The sequence below is a fragment of the Pollachius pollachius genome (genome assembly GCF_949987615.1).
Source record: "Pollachius pollachius genome assembly, chromosome: 7".
Classification (NCBI taxonomy): domain Eukaryota; kingdom Metazoa; phylum Chordata; class Actinopteri; order Gadiformes; family Gadidae; genus Pollachius; species Pollachius pollachius.
In genome coordinates, this window is record NC_136940.1 from 27084461 (window position 1) to 27106842 (window position 22382).

Below are 22382 nucleotides of genomic sequence, written 5' to 3' on the forward strand. Positions count from 1 at the left end.
TAGACCACTAGAACACTAGAACACTAGAACACTAGACCACTAGACCACTAGAACACTAGAACACTAGAACACTAGACCACTAGAACACTAGAACACTCGAACACTAGAACACTAGAACACTAGAACACTAGACCACTAGACCACTAGAACACTAGAACACTAGAACACTAGACCACTAGACCACTAGACCACTAGACCACTAGAACACTAGAACACTAGAACACTAGACCACTAGAACACTAGAACACTAGAACACTAGACCACTAGAACACTAGAACACTAGAACACTAGACCACTAGAACACTAGAACACTCGAACACTAGAACACTAGAACACTAGAACACTAGACCACTAGACCACTAGAACACTAGAACACTAGACCACTAGACCACTAGAACACTAGAACACTAGAACACTAGACCACTAGACCACTAGAACACTAGAACACTAGAACACTAGACCACTAGAACACTAGACCACTAGACCACTAGAACACTAGACCACTAGAACACTAGACCACTAGACCACTAGACCACTAGACCACTAGACCACTAGACCACTAGACCACTAGACCACTAGACCACTAGACCACTAGACCACTAGACCACTAGAACACTGGACCACTGGAACACTAGAACACTAGACCACTAGACCACTAGAACACTAGAACACTAGAACACTAGACCACTGGAACACTGGACCACTGGACCACTGGACCACTAGACCACTAGAACACTAGAACACTAGACCACTAGACCACTAGACCACTAGACCACTAGACCACTAGAACATTAGACCACTGGAACACTGGAACACTGGACCACTAGAACACTAGACCACTAGAACACTAGACCACTAGACCACTAGACCACTAGACCACTAGACCACTAGAACTCTTTAAAAACAGACACATTCATACAAGTACATTTTTAAACCATCCTTATTGTAAAGACGGGGTCTACAATCCCCACTGATAAACGATACATCCATTCATAAAAATGTTCAGAGGCAGAATTCAATGTGGGTTATCAACAACATGTAGAAGTGATAATAATTGAATAATAATACAATAACACTATAATACAATAATTATATTATTTCTTTGTTTGGATCCTTAAAAGTGATGTTTTGACAAAGGACATATAACCATTGGCCTATTCATATATTCTAAATGTTATGCGCACCTATAATGGACCGATCAAGGTAACGGGAAAAGGAAAATGTATTAAATATGACGAGCCACGTTTCTGTTACGGAAATGTACTCACAATGATGTACTGAGGGTCTATTGACGCCATGGTCTTGGTTTGGAAGTGGAATTGCACTGGATTACCTTTTAAAAAAAGATATTTAAAGTTAGAAGCATTTAATCCGCTAGAAATACAATAGGTATCAACAGATATTCTGTGAACACATAAATATTGAATCTGCGGATTATGAGAATGGGGTGCGTGCGTGTGTGTGCTGACTGGAGATTTGGCAGCGGGTGGAAGGTGCGGGACAGGGGGCACGTAGAGGCTGTGCGCTCCGAGTCCATCACGTCACGTAGTTTTCATAGAGCGTCTATTGAATGGGCTGATTTGGTCTGTCTGTCTGTCTCTCTCTCTCTCTCTCTCTCTCTCTCTCTGTGTCTGTCTCTCTGTCACTGTCTCTGTGTCTCTCTCCCTCTCTCGCTGTCTCTTTCTCAACCAATGGGCCCTTCATTCTGGCGTAGGCCTACATAATTTCCTTGACTTTTTTAATGCAAAGTGTCTGTGAGCCAGCACCAAGGTTTAATACGGTAGCACTAGATCGACTGTATTGCGGTATACTTGCTGATAAGTAATAATATGGATTCAGGCAGAGTTCCGTTTCGGTAGGCTGTTCGGAAAGACACATTTGCACGCCAGAAAAATCGGTGTTGAAAAGTGCATGCAGTCGAATGGATTCACTTTAACTATAGTAAACGTACTTAGTTGTTTATTATTTCAGCCTTTGATTCGGCTTCCCAGATAACATTGCCTATTGAAGCTGTTATTCACTGTAAATCCCAATACACCTACAAACCATATGTCTAACCGGATGGGATTTGACTTTTTCTTAAATAGTCCGAATTGCTGTGTTCGTGACTTGTTGCAGAGAAATCAGGAAAACGCTCCCTCAAAAATGTTTCCCTCAAACTAATGCAAAAAACAAAGCATCAGTAGACGCTCATTCAGCTCCATAACACGATCACACTCTTAACGCAATCTGGAATCCAAGAAAAAACAATACATACCTTGAAAAGAGTTGATTTACTCACAAATCCTGACTGTAAGTATCGCTACCGCTGTCCTACCGTCCATTGGAGAGACGGAGGAGGTGCTTCAGCCGTCAGACTGGTGCCAGACGCGGTCACTGCGCGCACACGTTTAAAACATAGATTCATCGAATACAAACGTACAACTCACTAAACATTGTATATGGTCCTTTTATGTCAAATATTAATATAATTACTTCTAGAAATAAATAAAGGAAGAACTACATCAAAAAACGTTGGGAGCGTCATCACCTCAGTGTGTGTGTGTGTGTGTGTGTGTGTGTGTGTGTGCGTGTGTGTGCATGCGTGTGCGTGTGTGTGCGTGTGCGTGTGTGTGTGTGTTTGTGTGTGTGTGTGTGTGTGCGTCATGCGCTCTCCGTTAGAGGGCGCATGAGCATCATATTACATGATCATAGTAGAGACCATATTAACATGTAGGTCTTAAATTCATATATATATATATATATATATATATATATATACATGTATAAAATATTTTAATCTCTAATTATAAAGATTAATAATCACACATATTTCGTTGAAAAAGGTTGGTAAATAGTAACTTGAACCATCAATTTGAGACCAATCCAAAGCATGTATTCGATTTATACAGCTACAATAAACGTACACAAATCTAAATCATATGTTTTAGGGCTATTAAATCCTTTAGCAGACGCTTTTATCAGAATCGATTTACAGTGAATATTGCGCAGGGATTCCTTAACAAGGATGCGGATAGACGGCGCGCAATCGGGTTAGAGACCCCATATCACTAGACTATCAATAGGCCTACAACTAATAAACTGATTATTATATCGTCATCCTGATCTTCTTGTCATAATATTAAAAGTTCGGGAAATGTGGTTATTCATACAACTATTACTGTCAAAGTGGAAAACGCAAAAGCATATTCGTCTGGTGACGCGCGGGGGAGGAGTAAGCACTATACGAATATATACCGGTCCAGTGGAGCTACCTTCAGCACTTCTAAGCGTCAAGCAGAAGACAAGACGATACAAGTTGAGACGGAGTGAAAGTCATTGGAGTATGAATCGAAGTATACTTGCGGTTCTAGTTTTGACACTGGGGTTTATTTTCTGCGAAGGGGGTAAGTCGTTCTTTTTCGGTTCTTTTTTTTATTTTTATAAAATAAAAGTTATTTTTTAGGCCTTTGTTTATGTTTTGATCACTCACTGTGTATTCTATGTCTGATTACGATTTAAGATATCAGAGTTTGCTGAAAAATATCATTAATTAGCTTCAATTTGGTTTGACCAGGTACACCATGTTGTTCGGACCCGTGTCAGAACCGGGGCGTGTGCACCGCCATGGGCCCCGAGCGCTATGAGTGTGACTGCACCCGGACTGGATTCAATGGAGAGAACTGCACAAATCGTGAGCCTTATTCATATTTTAGGGGGAAAAAAATAACTTTGATCGTTAATTAAACTAAATTAAATCACTATCCAACCTTCATTTTTATCATTCATGAATTTCTGTTCCTCAACTACAGCGGAATTCTTCACCTGGATTAAAATCTCTCTGAAGCCGTCGCCGAATACCGTTCATTATCTTCTCACTCACTTCAAGGGCTTCTGGAACATCGTCAACAACGTGTCGGTCCTCCGGGACGCAATCATGAGATATGTTCTGACGTGTAGGTTTACTTAAAACCCATTCTATTGGCCTCAACAAAGAACAAAAATACCATTGAGAATATGACCTAATATAAAAGTAATTGACCTGTTCATCTCTCTCTCTCTAGCCCGCTCTCATCTCATCGCAAGCCCCCCTACCTACAATTCAGAATATGGCTACAAGAATTGGGAAGCATTTTCAAACCTCTCCTACTACACTCGCACCCTCCCCCCTGTGGCCAACGATTGCCCTACCCCTATGGGAGTATTAGGTAAGGATAACTCTCACATTTGAAAACAAGTTCTTTCAGATTCTTTAGCATCAGGCTTCATAGCATTAAATCACACCAGGGACCTGGGAAACCGGACGGTTTTACCATTTCTATTTCACTTTCAAATTGAACATTCAAACTTTTAATAGCTAATCTTCATCAAGATAGGGTCATTACATAAGTTAGGACACACATAAAAAAGGTTTTTGCATTAAATTAATATTTAACAAAAAAAAAAAGTACTTGATACCTAATCTTCGAGTAGTGCAGACAAAAAGCAGCCATTCCCCCTCCTGGTTTCTACTTGTCCCAGCTATCATTTAACCCGTCATTGTTCCACAGGGAAGAAAGAGCTGCCTGACATCAAGATGTTGACTGAGAAGCTGCTTGTCAGGAGGCAGTTCATCCCGGACCCCCAGGGCTCCAGCCTGATGTTCGCCTTCTTCGCCCAGCACTTCACACACCAGTTCTTCAAATCGGACATGAAGAAGGGGCCGGCCTTCACCCAGGCTCAGGGCCACGGGGTAAGAGACCCAGACACACGGAGACACTTCCACCCAGACACACGGAGACACTTCCTCCCAGACACATGGAGGGCAGACAGAGGAGCTCTGCGTAGCACTCATTAATACAGTAGAACACAACATGAAGAGTGCTGGATTGACCGCCTGCTGTCTCTAGGTGGACCTCAACCACGTCTACGGTGACAACCTGGAGAGACAACACAAGCTCAGGCTGCACAAGGACGGCAAGCTGAAGTACCAGGTAGGGGAAGAGAAACACACATGGTCCAGACACCAGCCACGCCTTGAATAGACATCCTCCTCCTCATGAAGAGGCCCACTCACAACACCCCCCTTTCTCTGCTGCCCTCCCAGGACATCGACGGAGACGTGTACCCCCCGACGGTGGCCAGCGTGGGTGCAGAGATGCACTACCCCCCCCACGTCCCCGAGGAGCAGCGCTTCGCCGTGGGCCACGAGGCCTTCGGCCTGATACCCGGCCTTATCATGTACGCCACCCTCTGGCTGCGCGAGCACAACCGCGTGTGCGACGTCCTGAGGGGCGTGCACCCGGACTGGGACGACGAACGGCTCTTCCAGACCGCACGGCTCGTCCTGATCGGTGAGTGGTGTTGGGTATTGGAGGTGACCATCCTATCAGGAGATGTACAAAAAAGATCAATGAATTCATTTGATTTTCCAGGTTTAAATTGACATGAAGGAATTCTGCTATGGGTTTTAAAGGGGCTCTAGGTGCGATTTGAGAGCTAAAATCTGTTTCCATAGCCACCTGTGAGCGGTTTGTGAAATGCTCTGTGGGAATATATGGTGTGTGGTTGGCTGTGCCTGTAACTGTGTGAGACACTTTAGATATGTGAGCACTCCCTGCTTATCATTTACTCCCTGCTTATTACTTATTGACCAATCAGGTTTTCTCTCCCCTTGCTCAATCACAAAATATGAAATGGTGTATTTCTTAATAAAGGCGTGTCCCCTCCAATATCGGAGACAGGCGCATTTGTCCCACCTAAAAATTATACCGGATCTGTCAGGTTTCCGATATGTGTCCCCTCCAATGTTAAACTCATTCCTACGCCCCTGGCCCTGACTGTCCTGACATCACCACTCCCCCCGCCCTCCTCCCCCCTGCAGGTGAGACCATCAAGATTGTGATCGAGGACTATGTGCAGCACCTGAGCGGCTACAACTTCAAGCTCAAGTTTGACCCGGAGCTGCTGTTCAACCAGCGCTTCCAGTACCAGAACCGCATCTCCTCCGAGTTCAACACCTTGTACCACTGGCATCCTCTGATGCCCGAGGCCTTCCAAGTCGAGGAGCAGGTGTACAGCTACAAGCAGTTTGTCTTCAACACGTCTGTGGTGACCAACCATGGCATCGGCAATCTAGTGGACTCCTTCACCAAGCAGGTTTCTGGAAGGGTGAGCAGCGATGACTTGTACTATAAGTGGAGCAGTAGCAATAGCAGTGATAGTAGCACTAGCAATATTATGAACAATAGTACTAAAATAGTTTCTTTAAAAGCTTGTGGCTAACCTCAGGACCTGTGTGTTGTGTTCCAGGTGGCGGGAGGGAGAAACGTTCCCGGGGCCTTGCTGCACGTGGCCATGAAGTCGATAGAGAACGCCAGGAAGATGCGCTATAAGTCCCTCAACGCCTACAGGAAGCGCTTCTCCATGAAGCCCTACAGCTCCTTCCAAGACCTCACAGGTGAGACAGAAGTGTCTATGTTTATTCTGTTTTCCTTCTGTAGTGGTTACAGACTCTAGAGCAATGGGTTTCATTTTGGGTTGCATTCTTTAGTTTTCAGACTAAAACACGCCGGTGTTGAGACTAGCGAGCCGCTCTGCAGCTGCTTTGAGAGACCAAGAGATTTACCGTCGCTCGGTTCTTAAGGGTTCCTCCTGTGTTTGTTGCCTTAGGTGAGACGGAGATGGCAGCGTTGCTGGAGGAGATGTACGGACACGTGGACGCCGTGGAGCTCTACCCAGGCCTCCTCGTGGAGAAGCCCAGGCCCAACGCCATCTTCGGGGAGACCATGGTCGAGATGGGGGCCCCTTACTCTCTCAAGGGTCTCCTGGGGAACCCAATCTGCTCTCCGGAGTACTGGAAGCCCAGCACCTTCGGCGGCACTGCGGGCTTCGAGATCGTCAACAGCGCCTCCCTGCAGAGGCTGGTCTGCAACAACGTGCGCGGGCCGTGTCCTCTGGCCTCCTTCCGGATCCCGAACCTGGAGCAGACGAGCTCCGTGGTCATCAACTCCAGCCGGCCGCACGCCCGCACAGGAGACGTCAGCCCCACCGTCATGCTGAAGGAAAGGACTACAGAGCTGTAGTCATTGGAAACAACTACACTATACAATCTCAACTGTGTTTGTATTTATTGATCTTATTCTGTTTTGTTACATTTACTTCATATATATATGTATTTATTTATTTATGTTTTATTTATAATACTATTTATTACATTGAGGGGAAGACAAAAAAGCAGAAGTTTACCTTTTGCACTCGTAAAGTTATCAGGGAAAACCCAGTTCTTGTTCCTCTATTTATTGAGGGAGTTCGCCAGGAGTTCCTTTGTGTTGTATCAACACACAATATGTTACGTGAAGAGGATTAGCCTCTTCAAGCCCAAAGCAGGAGAAAACCAGCCCTGTTTGGGACATTCATGATAGCGTTACCTGATAGAAACTCGGCCCATATTCATTCTTGTGGTCCTAGATTTCTATCCAATCCAACATATGACATGACACAAAACGGTAAAGTTTGTTATTTATTGAAAAATGTTACAAATTATATAAAAATAGTTTATTTTTAAATCTCAGCTTTGTAGTTGACAACCTGCCTTTGTTCTGTTTGCCACTGACTGGCAAGTACTGGCATGTACCAGGAAACTTCTGCTACATTGCTTCAAATGTATTTATTTGACTTTGTTCTTTATGCAAAATGTTATTTAAATCGTTTTTTAGTAGATGTAATGTTGGTAGGCCTAGCTGATTAACTGACCTCTGCTAACATCACTGATGTTCACATTCCTTGATACTTGATGTTTATACTTGATACTTCATTGACATTTTAACTGAACTACTTTAAGTTAGTGAAAAATCGCTGCTGGTACTTTTACTTCCTCAGTCTGTGTGTTTAGTTTTTTAATTCATCTCTGTATTGAAACCCCACTACAGTCATACACTAGAACTTAAAGTTGAATACATTGATTCAAGTTGCAAATATTGAACTCCATGACTAATGTTCTAAGGACCATTTTACAGTAAAGAACATTCTATCTGAAATACTTTCTATTCTGTATCTTTTCTATTTTGAGCACTGAATCTATGTCTTATGTACTGTCTGCACCCTGGCCAACCGTTGGGAGGTCCTTCGATCCGGCAGGTCCTTCAGAGTATTATTTTATGTTACTCTATATATAGGCGGTTTTCAGTTCGCAGACTGGCGAATAAAGGTGAAGAAAAACAGACAAAACCAAAATGCCCCTCAAAGATATGGGAGGCCAACCAATCCTAAATGATCTCAGTTTGTAAAATCAGCCAATGGGCGTGAGAAAATGGAAATGTTTTTTTTAAGATGTGTGAGATACATGGATCAAGAGAGGAAGAGGGCCCCAGAGACGGCTTTTGTTTAGGGCCCAGACTTGTGTGCTACAGCCCTGAAAACATCCCTCAGCAGAGCAACTATATCAATCCCTTCTTGTCTATTGCCTTGGCCACATCAGCCTTATTTTTCCAAGAACACCTCTTGGGTGCTGGAAAATATTGCTGTGCTAATATATTCCGATCAGGCTGCAGATGTACAAACCGCCAGGGAATCTAAAACGGTGATTGTAGGGCTTAGATGAAGATAAGGGTCTCACAACAGCAGAAAGGCTGCATATCAGTTTTTTTCTGTCAGTCTTTTCAAAACCCACATGGCTGGCACTTTAGCACAGCCCCTGGATTTCCCATAACACCCCACACACACACACACACGTACACACACACACACACACACACACACACACACACACACACACACACACACACACACACACACACACACACACACACACACGATGTGTGGGTTCAAGTATTATCCCAGTGTGCATCAATGTGTGGACGCGCGCAGGTCTGCCGGCTTTGAGATGAGAGAGAGGGAGGAACACATCTCTCTTTGTGTGGGTCTAATGAGCGCGAGCAGGTCGCAGGCTCTGTATTGGGACTGGATCAAGAGATTGCTCACTCGGTCCCTCGCCAGACCGGGAATCACAGTGTAGTCGTGATCCGAAGGCAGGAATAGACCTACGTGACGGCCGGCAGATCGTCGGAGGAGAGCACGGGCCACCGGAGGCACGCACGCAGAACAGAGAAGCGCGCAGCCCCGCTGCGGACGTCACCCAATGCGGACCTGGCTGTGCAACAGAACTCCATAGTTTAGTTGCGTTTGTATTTATTGTGCACGTTATTACTTTTCATTTCACTTTCCATTCATTGGGGATTTTGCAGAGCAACCGTTAAAAAGTGCGTGTCTGTTAACATCTTCAGTACTTCTGTTCCATGGATGTTTGTGGTTATTGTCTGTGTTGTTGCTGGGTGGTGGCAACACACACAGCAGGGAAAACAAGAACATATGCTGTCCATCTATATTTCAATGATCCTTCCAATAAACCGCATTGCATCCAGTTGAAGTGCATGGAGCCGAGGGAGGATGATATCCGAGCTTTGAGGAAGGAGGAAAAAGAAGATAATGAATCCAACAAAGGCCGTGTGAGAAGGCTATAAGAAAGTCGAGAAAAGCAAAAATTCCCCCTTAATCGGTTAAATCATCAATTTGTATCATGCATTTATGCTTCATGTTCAGTTCAAGGTTTCTTTGACTGACTTTAACAAAGTTATTCAAAACCTAGGCCAGTACAGTGTGTTGAGTTAATATGACCTTGTGTTGAGGTCATCACTGTCATGATTGCCCATTAAGTGCTTCTTTCCAAAACAAAAAGTGTTCAACTACGACCGAGCACTTAAAATAGTCCAATTCCAGACCGATTGAGAATCTGATGAGGTCACTGGTGCACGGACCCCGATCCTCCCATGCGGGGGCTCAGTGTTTACAAACGCGGGCGGCCTGCGAGAGGTGTAAACGGGTGAGTACGCATCCAACCGGGGGAGCCATATATGGGTTTATGGTCTCTTATCCGGCCTTACCAGCTGGGAAACACAGTAAGAGGAACCCATGGATTGTCTCTACGTGGATGTCACACACCACCTGAAACTGGACGAGACTGAGCTGCTCTTCCTTCTAGGGAAGGCCCCTCCCCTCAACCACCTCAACCCCTCATCACCAACACTCACCTGCTAATACACAATCACAGGCACACATACAAACACAAACACGCAATGCGTAATGATGGTTACATTTTCTTCAAAGTGTTCCCACATTAGTAATAGGGTGTCTCAACCTGTACTCAGACCGTTTTCACACTGCTGTGACACTGAGTCCTGTCATGTCTGCCTTTGACCTTTTGTTACTTTATCAACAGCTGTAATCTCACTCTTTGTTGTTATGGAAACAATTTGCTTATGAGTGGGTGGTTCTTGGAGCTTCTGAAGGGTAATATTTGAATAAAGAAAAAGAGGAAACAGAAAATAGGGAGCCTATTGATAAACCTCTTTGCTAACTAGTTATACAAATGATAGTTCACAATAAGCATATTGTGTGAGGTATCCAACACTATTGTACACTGAATAAATAGACCGCAGTATCAGTGTCAGATGATCAACATAGAAACCAGCCGACTACATTCATGTAGGTGCTGACTGATCAACCTGATCTGTTACTTTAAGAGTCCTCTTACTTTAAGAGTCATCTCCTGGTAAACTTATCCTGCTGGAATCTCAAAACAAATGTTTACATCTCCGTTATGTGTTGTGCATACGTCCGTCCATTCTTCCTTTATAGCTTCACTCTCAGACTTCACTTCACTTGCTTATAGTTTTGTTTCTTTTCTAACTAAGCATTATTAACCCCACTACCCGCTCAATGTTGTAGAACCAGCTTCAGATAAGCAGATATGTAGATATGTAGATATGCAGATATGCAGGCTTTGGGCCACTGACTCTGGTGAGACTATGCCAATAACTTACTTATTCAAATAGAGTCATGAAAGAACTAAACCACAGATTGTGAAATGAGGGGATCCCGCATGTTTATAGTTAAAACACACACACGTTTAAATCACTATATCACTTTCTGTTCACTTTCACCTTTTTGAGGAAATACAATCAAGGCTCTTTACACAAAGTAGTGATACAGTTCAAACCCTGGTCACAGTGTAATGCTGATATAGGAATATAACATTGTTTGGAAGACGCAATTTGCGGACGACCATAGACTGGGCCAGAGGCCTATTTTACTAAGACATATTTAATTTAACATTGTTTTTAATGCAGGCATCTTAGTTTATCCAAACTAGATGGTACCAGACTCCCTCTCTAGTGAGACCAGAAGTACAAAAATGTGTACTTCAATCTGGACTAACGAGAATGTCATTGTTTGCTTGATTTATTTGTTATAGCGCAGCATAGCAGAACATGCCTGGACAGGATTTAAGACACGATGCCTCAGATCCAGAGTCTAAAGTTTCTCCTTCCCCAAACCTGAACAGCAGATGTCCTCCTGAAGCTCCAGTCTCCCCAGAGAACCAGTGAGGTCTCGTCGGGCCTCCACTCAGTGTAACAGTGGTCACATCTCATTCCATTCATTTTCGAACCCATCTCCACTTAAGCCGTAAGAAATCTTTTGTTTTATGTATGCATGCGGAATGTTTGTAGCGCATGAATGAGCCTTATTTGATGGCTGTCGCTCCTTCTCTCTCAAACCAAACACCGTGCACTAGTGTGAGGAGCACCTGCTGGTCTAAGGAGACAGAGCGCCAGAACATTTTGATTATCAATCTCATATTATTTGCGAGGGCTTTAAATCGTTTATATATATTTCTTGGGATCCGAGGCAATAGGAAACGTGAGCCTTGCACGCCCCAACGGTAAGACGTGTTTTTGATCCCTTGGTTACTACACACTTGTAATGAATAACGCAGTGTAATCACAGCCCTGCCTGCCCCATGGGCAGGGTATGGGATTCATTAATTATTAGGTCAGAGGAAGTAGAATTTGTTGTTTCAAGAACCCTGTTCATGAAAACCAGGGTTAATCATTTGGAGGAAGGAGGAAATCAGTCCAACTTGCTTATGAGCAGAGCCCTGTGATCACTGCATGGTGTCTGGAGTTGTAACTGACGGAAATGTCTCAACCTTAAACAGTTTCTGATGATGATATTTTGTCAACAAATAAAAGCGGTTACACGTCATCACCCATAATGCCTCATGCTAACACATATGGGAGATGCCACCGGCCAGTGTACAGAACCAGAACTACTAAAACAAATGTGCAATTCACAATTCAGAATTGAACCTGCAGGACTGGTTACAAAAAACAAAGTCAAGTCGAATACATATCATCACTAAGTGATGTGGCCAAGAAATAAGTCCTTCATATCCTAGACAAGGGTCCCAAACGCTGGTACTGTTGTATACAGGGACTTTTAGAGCTGTTAGTAGGCCTATAGGAGTTATTCGGAATCAACTGAAATAATGGAACTACAAATACAGGCATTCAATCAATAAGTTGAAAACCAGGAAGGAGGCACATTACTTACAAATGATGAATGATGATACTGTACAATAATAACTAATACCTACATCTTTACCATTTGGTGTACCAATGATGGAATCCCTTCCTGATTGAGAGTTTGGATAATGTATTAAACATCTCTGATCAAATTCAAATGTATATTACTCGAACTTTTTTTTAAAAGGTTAGTTGAACTTGTCAAGGGCTAAGTTGGTAGGCCCATTTCGTGTTCGGTGAATGTACCACTGATGCTGTTTTGCAGTGCCTCCTAGTGGACATACGCTGACTTGAATACTATGTCCCAAACGGCACGGAGTGGAGAAAGCCCAGCGAGGGCGGGGGCGGGGGCGGGGACGGGGGCAGGGGCCGGGACGCGGGGGGTTGAGGGGGGATTCTGAGTCACCTTATTTTCTTACGTAGGCCCGCTAGAAGTATTGAGTAAAACACGCAAACACACACGCATGAGGCCGGCGGAAGGTGATTCAGCACCTCTGAGTTTATGCAAAAACAAAACCACCAGGGAATCCGATTGAATCAATTAGTTTACGGTCTCCTACAACTTTCTCTTCTTTCCTAAGTATATTTGTCATGATGATGTTGTGGTTGATGATGATGTATTGAGACATAGTTTCTCTCTCTTCATTCTAGTAGGATTCCACTTCATTCTCTCAGACGCCGTGTCAGTGAACATCGAAGGTCCTTTAGACAACAACAGTACGAAACAGGACCCAGACCCAACACTAACGGTAAACTATTTTAGTCAATGCTATTTCTGATTACATGTTTCAAGCTAACCACAGTTATGAATGGTTTCTTCATCACATAATGGACAACACCATATAAGGTTTTAATGATTTTGAAGATAAGTAAAAGACTACAACCATGGCCACTTTGCCATTTCCGTTTAAGCCAAGACAGACCAAAGGTTTACCTGGGTAAATTAGAACTTGAGGCGTGGTTTATTTACCATTTCGCCCACACCCAATATAACTGTTTGTTTACCTGTGTTCGAGAGATGCTTCATGAACCACCTCCAGAATGCAAGCTTGTTTACCTTGTGTCTCTGTTAGAATAAACCACGTGTTGAACGTTTACCACTCTCCGAGTCATACCTAGCATGAGACGACCATACCACAAAGGGTCGAAATAGTTTTTCATCAATACCCATCAACTCACACAAGGTAATCATGTTTTTTCTCCTTAAAACCGGCTGCTGGAACTGGTTCTGAAAGACTTTGAGCTTCATTGAAGAGCAGTCATGACCACACCCCTACATCCCATACTGATCTCGGATTGGTTAACAATATCTGCCTTTCTATGCCCTTAACATCACCTCCTTAACGACGCCTAATCTCAAAAACTTCCATTGTAATAACAGCTGTTTAGCTGCTTGTGTGTGAAAGTAACAAATACCTGATGTGTGTGAGGTTACTGAAAATATTCGTCTTTGTCATCATCACCATCATCATCATCATCACCATCATCACTGCCAGTCCCTTATGCCTTTACTAAACAAGACTCCTGAGTCAGAGCATATACCCATCTTGACCTTCAGATGCTGTAAGAGTGGACTTTCTAATGGCTACTAAGAATGTGTGATGTGACCAAAATATGTATTATTTACCAGAAACACAAAACACTGCATGGGTCGTATGTCTGCTTATGTATCATGTCTGTGTGTGTGTGTGTGTGTGTGTGTGTGTGTGTGTGTGTGTGTGTGTGTGTGTGTGTGTGTGTGTGTGTTTCTGTGTGAGAGAGGGAGAGACACCATTCACTATAATCCGATTGAATCCTTTTTGTAATAATTGCCTGCCAATCACTATACAGAGCAGCAGCAGAACCTATAGAGTACCTATGGGGCGTTGTGTTGTTGCTTCGGGAGGCCTCCAGTCCGACAGTAAATCACTGAGGTCTAATCAGCGCAGGCCTCATATAGCTGCTGCCCTCATGTGTACCTGAGGAATGCAGCGTTACCAAGTCATGACTCAATGTATGTGCAAACTCTATCCCGGACAGATGAGTGAATGTATCCTCAGTGATCCCAGCAGGGCTGTGCACTGCAGGCTAACACCTGTATTCTCATGGTTCTTTAACATATTAATACTGTTAGTATTACAAACGAGAACTGTGATAGTATTACTATATATATTAGTGCCATGTTAGTAGGACAGTGACGTACTGAGGGGCAGTATTTGCAGCATGACCCACATTCTTTCTTTCCAGTAAGGGGACGTCATCCAGCATATTGCTGGTGGGAGGCCCCTGTGTGTGGGGCCCCTGTGTGTGTGTGAGGCCCCTGTGTGGGAGGCCCCTGTGTGGGGCCCCTGTGTGTGGGGCCCCTGTGTGTGAGGCCCCTGTGTGTGTGTGAGGCCCCTGTGTGTGAGGCCCCTGTGTGGGAGGCCCCTGTGTGGGGCCCCTGTGTGTGGGGCCCCTGTGTGTGGGGCCCCTGTGTGTGTGGGAGGCCCCTGTGTGTGTGTGGGGCCCCTGTGTGGGAGGCCCCTGTGTGTGGGGCCCCTGTGTGTGTGGGAGGCCCCTGTGTGTGTGTGGGGCCCCTGTGTGGGAGGCTCCTGTGTGTGGGGCCCCTGTGTGTGTGTGTGGGACCCCTGTGTGTGGAGCCCCTGTGTGGGAGGCCCCTGTGTGTGGGGCCCCTGTGTGTGTGGGGCCCCTGAATGTGTGTGGGGCCCCTGTGTGTGTGGGGCCCCTGTGTGTGTGTGGGGCCCCTGTGTGTGGGGCCCCTGTGTGTGTGTGTGGGACCCCTGTGTGTGGAGCCCCTGTGTGGGAGGCCCCTGTGTGTGGGGCCCCTGTGTGGGAGGCCCCTGTGTGTGTGTGGGGCCCCTGTGTGTGGAGCCACTGTGTGGGAGGCCCCTGTGTGTGGGGCCCCTGTGTGGGAGGCCCCTGTGTGTGTGTGGGGCCACTGTGTGTGGGGCCCCTGTGTGTGGGGCCCCTGTGTGGGAGGCCCCTGTGTGTGTGTGAGGCCCCTGTGTGTGGGGCCCCTGTGTGCCCCACATTGAACCACACACACACACACACACACAAACAACATATGGTTGCCATGGTTTAGTCACTTTGTAATTCTTGTGTGATCTAGTATGCCATGGCATACTAGACAATGATGTCAGATTTATATGATGTCATCATGATGGCATACTAGGAATTTGTGATTGCCATTGTAACATGCAGTATCATTTTAACTAGTCATGTCCTCTGAGTCACTATCCCACAACCAACTCGCTTAATTTGTCACCTTGATTCGGAAGAAATCGGTTGGACTCTTCCACACGACCCTGATGTAGGGAAACTAGATTCGTATCAGCTCCCCACCCCTCATCACGTTACATCCTGGGAGATACAGGACATGAGTGTGGATAATGGATAATTTTATCCATTGTGGGATGGATTCAACCTTTGTTCTCTCCCTTCCCTGAGAGTGCACAGAGCATTGTCTTGATTGGATGGGTATTTGTGATGATGTTATTCATTTATTTGTTTGTACATGTTTTGTGTTGTATAATTGCTACTACTGTTGTACAACTTATTTCCCTTCTGCCCGACAAAAGATGTACTCTAATTTGGGGGTTTTGAAGTGAGATTATCAACACCCATGATAATAGGAACTGGGCGATTATCTCATAATTTATCACCTTATCGTATTCGTGGCATGCAACATAGAACATACATAAAGACATACATGACAGGACCTTTAACTTACCTGAAAGCTTCCCATGGAAAGGGGGGGGGGTAAGCTTTCCAAGGGAGCTTGGTATTGCATTCTTCTCATTCCTTCTGAAGGTTTGGCCGCTGAAGGCTTGGAGGTGTGCCATGTCGGGCTTTGCGTGGGAGCAGACAGGTGAGGCAACGGCCTTCCTCTACAAGTCCTCCCTCCTCCGACCTCAGGGACTTCCTCCCCGGGTCACAAAGACCCCAAGCCTCGGTTGTGAGTTGAGATAACAGATTATAAACATCATCATACATTGATACAATTGCAGAAGGTCAAAATCAATTAAAAACTAACACAGATGTTCCAACATGATGTATTTTCAGGAGTATGACCTCAATGAGGTTGATTTAAAAAAATATATGTTTTGTTTATCAATTAGTTTTAGGAAGCATTAAATGGGCGTTTTAATTAAAGCTGTTCCTAAGTGCTTGACATGCTAAACATAAAAGGTAATTAACAGCAGAAAGTTTACTTACTACCTCTAGTGGTCACATAAGGTATTTCATGTAAACTATCAGACGAGGCGTTGGGTATATACGAACAGATACAGAGCAGGTATAGATATAAAAGTTAATAATCCAGTGGATGGGTTCTCCGAAATCTGTTTGTCTCAGATCAAAGTGCAATGACATGCTTAAGTAAATCTGATATTACTCATGTGTAAAAGTATGAAATATTGGAATGCGTGGGTTCATCTGGTGCCATGTTAGGTTTCATCTGGATTAATTAGAAAAACTAATAATACAATTAAATTACAAAAGTAAAGTAGTTCAAAGTGTATTTTCTCAACACTCGCTAACACCTAATTGGATGACTATGATTCAGCTAGAAATAGACCCACCCATTCTAAGTTAGGGTGTGAGGCTTGAATCCTGAAATACAACTGACATTTTTTCCTAGGACATAAGGTTCTTCTACTAGAGGTAATCTCCCGTTTCAGATATTCCCACTAAATGAATGTCTCAACATAACCAATCCAAGTCTGTCTGCATGAACAGGGGATCCCAGTAGTAAAGCCGTTAATTATAAAGAAGTGAAGAAATGAAAAAACAATCATCACTCAATCATTAATCATCATTGACTGAAAAAGAATGAATGAGGTGGCAACAGCAGAATACAATGTGCGAAGGGGGAGAATATTTATTGTATTTAAATATACTTTATTTCCAACTGTACACAAAGGTATATTGTTAAAAATGTCACAAAGATTATGTGGCCTATTTTAGTTTTTGAAAACTTTTCTTACTTACTTTCTACTAAAAAGCCGGTCAACATGGACTATTGAACCATGCACAAGGACTAAACTAGATGTGTGTCTGCAGTCTATTTCAAAGAAATTGAAAGTCTTCTTTCTTGAAAGTCTTCTTTCTCTACTAAGAAGAAAATGTTGGCACCTGGGGCAAAGCATCTGTGCACATTACATGCTTGGGCCCAGAACTGGATGCTTTGTTTTCAATTTGTGTAAAGCCCAATGCCTGGAAGAAATCTGAATTCCAGAGAGGATTGGTATTATTGTAAAGAACGTCAGTAACTCTACACATGCTGGGAATTCTTCTTCTCTCTGTCTTTCTCACTATCTTGATCCCTCTCTCCGAATGGTGTGCATTACGAGGTGGAGGCCTGTGTTCTTAACTTAAATCCTCTTAGGAACCCCACGCTATTTCTGTTTGGCTGAACCGTGATGCTTGCATTTAAATCTTCTTTAGGTCGTGCTCATTGGCTGGAAAAGACACACGCATGCACACAAAAACAAGACCGTCCAGCAGTGGACACCAGAGTGAAGTCCATCTGAGTCCAGCACGGTGAGCCAAGGTGAGCTACTGACGCAGGTAAGACTGAAGGAGGTAAGAACCACTTCCAGCTCCCCTGTTCTGCGCTGTAGTGGAGGGTCAACTTGGACTTTGTTTGCAACACAAAGTATAGCTTTGGGTCAAAACATTAGAACAGCACGTGCTTTTGACATTTACATCACAGAATCTAAAAGCGCTTTTTTATGGCCTTGTCTGGCTCTTAGTAAGCACAGGCCATGGCACAGTATCGTAGCGAAAACATTGGACAATTTAGCCATTAGTTGTCGAGAAAGGGTTGGAAACCTTGTGTGATGTAAAGACAGGAACTACTATGTGAACACATCCATACACACTTGTATGTCAACATTTACTTTCACTCAAGAGGGTTTAGAGGAAAGCCATCCTTAATCGGTTTGGCGCTCAAGGAGGAATACCTTTGATTCCATTTGAAACCCTATGTATGTATATTCACCTTAACACTGCCACAGAATCAGACATGAACATGAATCAAGGCAGAAATTATGTTTGGGGAAGGATGGACAAAAGTTCACTAAATATGATGTAAAGTGAATAATGTGTATGCAATATTGGTTAGATTGTATTCTCTTTTAGGGTTTGACAAAGTTCAGAAAAGAGAATTGCTATTTGTTTTTGCATCGGCTGTTTTATTTTCAATTTGAGCCTCAAGAACAGCAAACTAGAGAAGCTAATCCGGCTGTAATCCTCTAAGACCACATTAATTAGATTAATTAACACAGGACTGTCCAGCCACTGTGGTCACAAGGACAAGCTTCAAAAGTCTAACCCTACAGTTGCGGTAACCCACCGAGGGCTGCTGGCTACCAAGAAGCTCAACAATTATATTTTTTCGTAACAGGTAACCACAAAAATAAAATGTCAGACAGAGCCCTGGAGATGGAGGAGTGCACGACACAAACGGGTAAGCACAGAACAATATTCAGACTAGTTTGTGTGCCTTGTTTGGTGTGAAGATCTGGAATCAAATGAATTAAACCCATTAACGTTTTTGGTAACTTACGATGTAATTGTGATCATTGGATTGCACTTTACAAAGAGCCTGTGTTATGAGAAGTGCAAACCCCACAAGCAACGAGGAGCTCTGTGGCAGAGAGAGGGGAGAATCGTTGGAGCTTTGCCAAACTCACTGACACTCTAATCTTCTTTCTCTACCGCTCTTACATAACTTTGGTGCAATTAGTCCTGCTTTAAGGGCTTGAATAAGACTGTAATCCCTGAGCCAAGATGGAAGACGAACACACAAGTGCGTCTTTCCCCAGGCTGCAGAATGCACATTCAGACAAGGGATTGATTCTTATTGATATCCATGGTAATGCAATCATCACCAACTTAATTAATTCAGAGGTTTCCTGTGAGCCCATTGGAAAAACCATGGCCCATTGGCCATGGTTTTTCTTATTTTTCATATCTCAGTAAAGAGCTTGTTTGCGTGAATCAATCACCTTACGACCCCAGTGTTCTGACCCGCCACAGGACCAAAGGGGGTGATTAACGACTGGAGAAGGTTTAAGCTGGAGAGCATGGACCAGGAGAGCTTGCCACCCGCCAAGAGGGAACTCCTCAGACAGATGTCATCTCCACAGAAGCCCCACGACAAATCAAATGTCAACCGCAAGGTATCAGGGTCTTATCGTTCAGGCTTACCAACATATCCCGTCCTCTGGGGCGTACAGATGTAAACATGTGGTAGGACACATGATGGGATGATGTTGAAACATCAAGAGACAGACCAATGAAACGCCAGAGCAGAGCTCCTAGGCATCAGGGATTGCAGCAATGCTCTTGTGCTTTCAGATGAGCATCCAGGAGTACGAGCTGCTGAAGGAGGAGGACGAAGCCAGTCTGAAGAAGTACCGGAAGCAGTGCATGCAGGAGATGCACGAGAAGCTGAGCTTCGGGCCCAAGTTTGAAGGTGTGCACGAGTTGGACAGTGGTGAGGCTTTCCTGGAGGTCATCGAGAAGGAGCACCATTCCACCGTGGTGGTGGTCCACATTTACAAGGTTGGGGTCAAAGGGTGTGAGGAGCTGAACGGATGCCTCGACTGCCTGGTCACCGAGTACCCCACCGTCAAGTTCTGCAGGATCGACGCGGTGGCGTCGGGCGCCGGGGAGCGGTTCTCTGACGACGTTCTGCCCACGCTGCTGGTGTACAAGGCCGGAGAGCTGCTGGGGAACTTCCTGGCCTGCTGCAAGCACCTCAACGAGGAGTTCTTCGCCACCGATGTGGAGGCTTTCCTCAACGGCTACGGCCTACTGCCAGAGAAGGAGATGCCTGGGATGGAGGGTGAGGAGAACGATGTGGAGTGAGGAGGACTGTGAGGGTTAGGGGTCGGGAACAGACAGTTTGTTTAAGGGTGAATAGAAAAGGCGATACCTTCACTGTAGCTTAACAGTGTTCAAGAGTGAATTTAAATGCAAATTGGTTTGCAGCCATATTGTGAAGCATTGTAAATATCAGTGGTAAATGAGGACTGAAGGGAATTGGCTAAATGTAGCTATACGGCATATTATGGACCACATTTAGTTGTTTGCTCAAATGCAAATCACAACCAATTCAAATAAAAAACTAAACACATTTTATTTTTCTAATTATATATTTATGTTAAATAGTTGTTTACTACTGTATTTCATTTTGATTTGAATTTGACTGTCTTACATATTAAGACATCATCAGCAGAAAATAATTAAAACTGACAGTTTAAAGAAGTAACTGGCCGCCGATGCATTAGCTCGCTGCTACATCATCAGTGTCTAATCCAGCCGCTGCAACCATGATCTGGAGAAGAGTTCCCATTGGTCCAGCACATTTATAAATACTGTCATCATGCTTCCTGTGTATACTAGTGTGGAGGTGGATGAGGCTCTCTGTACGACAGCACTTGGTTAGGAAACAGTGTTGTTGTTGGAACCACTAGTGGATCATAGCGATGGTCACTCTCTCTTTTTTAATGTGGACTATGCAATGAACGTACAATTCTACACTGTAATGGAATTCAAATTGAAATACTAAAGCTGTTGACCAGAATAACAAAATAAAAATGATAATCATTTTGATGATTTGCTTTTGTTGTTGCATAATATTCTTTTTTTTTTTAAAGTTTGATGTTAACTAAACGTAAAAATATATAATATAAGCTTAGAATTCAATTCACGGAACAGTTAACAAAAGCCTAACACCATTACCTACTTGCCTTCTCTGTGACCCTTGAAGGGTTTGAAAAGCTTTAAACCAAACATTCCCTGCCATTTGAGATACTGACTCGAGGGCGATAAGACCAATAAAGGCTAAACATCGATGCACACGCAACTGATAACCTTAGGAGACACGTAACTGTGTGGCTTTAATTGAGCTCACACAGGCTTTTGAACAAACAGCAACAGAAAACCACAACATCAATAGGAATAAATAGTCCAACCTCTCCTCTATATGATGATATCATTTTAGTCTTAAGGTGGACTGGCATCTCCCCCTCCATGAAGGCAACTTTAAAGGACTTCACCCGTTAGACATTAAATAATTACTTGTTTTGAAGACAGATCGGCCGGTGAGAGATCTGCTGAGGACGAATCACGCCTCATCCTCTTATGGGATTGAGGAGGGCTAGGGGGACGTGTAACGCCTTCACACCTGATCCCACAATCAGAAGTTCAACAGGGAGAACTACTTGGCCCCCACGGCTCCGTCCAGGGCCGTCAAAACCACAACACTTTGGCTCCTACCAGAAAATCAGAAATCCAATCATTGCTTTATATCTTGTTTTATTGCCCATGACAACAAATGTTGAGTAACAATGAGGTTATCTAAGACACTGCAAAGAGATAATCTCTCTGTTGATTCTAACGGGGGGAAATTAATCATAGTCTTTCCATGCCTGATTTGCATCAGCATCCGGAGTTAATTGCTGAGACATCCTATCGCACATTTCTGTGTAGTTATGGTGTTGGCTCTACGCCACATTGGGCACAGGCCTGTGTTGCCTCAAGCTTACTGTCACCTGCCTTTGCACGGTAGCGTGTCTAAGATTCATCATCTTTTCCCCTCGAATACCTCCCACCTCTCCATGCTGCGGGCTGCTGGGGGAAGTGTCCCAACATGTCCCAGCCCTCCCCCTCTCCGCCACGCCCTCACCAGGACACCCACGCGTGCGTGCCAGCGGGTGCCTTTTGTTTCCAGACTGTATTAACAGTTGGGGAATAAATAAATGTAACTATTTTGGGTCAAATCTATTCTGGTGTACTGCAACAACACCATCTATGTATCCAGTCTCTGGTCCACAAACCCATTCCTCAGGGTGTCAGTGGACCCCCAGCCCCTCACCACGCTGCCCCCCCAGGTATGGCGTTGTGTTGGGTTGTTGTTGTGAGGCTCTAATGTTGACACTGCTTTACTAATTACAGCTGACAGGTCCTGGCACTCCGGCTAGCTGCTCTACTTCCCCAACATAAAGCACG

At 44.3% G+C, this 22382-nt stretch overlaps 3 protein-coding genes across 6 annotated transcripts in view; 2 read left to right on the forward strand and 1 right to left on the reverse strand.

The window, feature by feature from the left end:
* pla2g4ab (phospholipase A2, group IVAb (cytosolic, calcium-dependent)) overlaps positions 1-2410 on the reverse strand; it is an 18884-nt gene extending 16474 nt beyond the window's left edge. The window contains exons 1-2 of the mRNA XM_079739768.1: positions 2258-2410; positions 1269-1333 (exon numbers count right to left, since the gene is read on the reverse strand). Coding sequence (XP_079595894.1) covers positions 1269-1298 — 30 coding nt within the window. The 5' untranslated portion in view covers positions 1299-1333; positions 2258-2410. The remainder of the gene's footprint in view (positions 1-1268; positions 1334-2257) is intronic.
* Positions 2411-3272: 862 nt separating this feature from the next.
* Positions 3273-7978, forward strand: ptgs2b (prostaglandin-endoperoxide synthase 2b). Its single transcript, XM_079739167.1, has 10 exons — positions 3273-3386; positions 3557-3673; positions 3792-3935; positions 4044-4187; positions 4530-4711; positions 4869-4952; positions 5066-5312; positions 5843-6129; positions 6271-6418; positions 6631-7978. The coding sequence occupies exons 1-10, from the start codon at positions 3326-3328 to the stop codon at positions 7041-7043; spliced, it is 1827 nt and encodes a 608-aa protein (XP_079595293.1). The 5' UTR covers positions 3273-3325; the 3' UTR covers positions 7044-7978.
* A 3374-nt stretch (positions 7979-11352) lies between these two features.
* On the forward strand, positions 11353-20891 carry pdcb (phosducin b). 4 transcript variants are annotated; one of them, XM_079740196.1, is made up of 7 exons: positions 11353-11481; positions 13032-13129; positions 16173-16317; positions 17808-17930; positions 18769-18831; positions 19404-19546; positions 19725-20891. In XM_079740196.1, exons 5-7 carry the CDS (start codon positions 18786-18788, stop codon positions 20235-20237), a joined length of 702 nt encoding a protein of 233 aa, XP_079596322.1. In that variant the 5' UTR covers positions 11353-11481; positions 13032-13129; positions 16173-16317; positions 17808-17930; positions 18769-18785; the 3' UTR covers positions 20238-20891. The 4 variants fall into 4 exon arrangements, with proteins under 4 accessions (XP_079596322.1, XP_079596325.1, XP_079596323.1 ...); XM_079740199.1 differs by having other exon boundaries at positions 17808-17913; XM_079740197.1 differs by lacking the exons at positions 11353-11481; positions 13032-13129 and having other exon boundaries at positions 15242-16317.
* The last annotated feature ends 1491 nt before the right edge of the window (positions 20892-22382 follow it).

Coding starts and splice junctions, on each gene's coding strand:
- ptgs2b (XM_079739167.1), top strand. CDS start 3,326: ATGAATCGAAGTATACTTGCGGTTCTAGTTTTGACACTGGGGTTTATT. Junction 3,387..3,556: donor GTTTATTTTCTGCGAAGGGG/GTAAGTCGTTCT, acceptor TGGTTTGACCAG/GTACACCATGTTGTTCGGAC. Junction 6,130..6,270: donor CCAAGCAGGTTTCTGGAAGG/GTGAGCAGCGAT, acceptor GTTGTGTTCCAG/GTGGCGGGAGGGAGAAACGT.
- pdcb (XM_079740196.1), top strand. CDS start 18,786: ATGTCAGACAGAGCCCTGGAGATGGAGGAGTGCACGACACAAACGG. Junction 18,832..19,403: donor GGAGTGCACGACACAAACGG/GTAAGCACAGAA, acceptor GACCCGCCACAG/GACCAAAGGGGGTGATTAAC. Junction 19,547..19,724: donor AATCAAATGTCAACCGCAAG/GTATCAGGGTCT, acceptor TTGTGCTTTCAG/ATGAGCATCCAGGAGTACGA.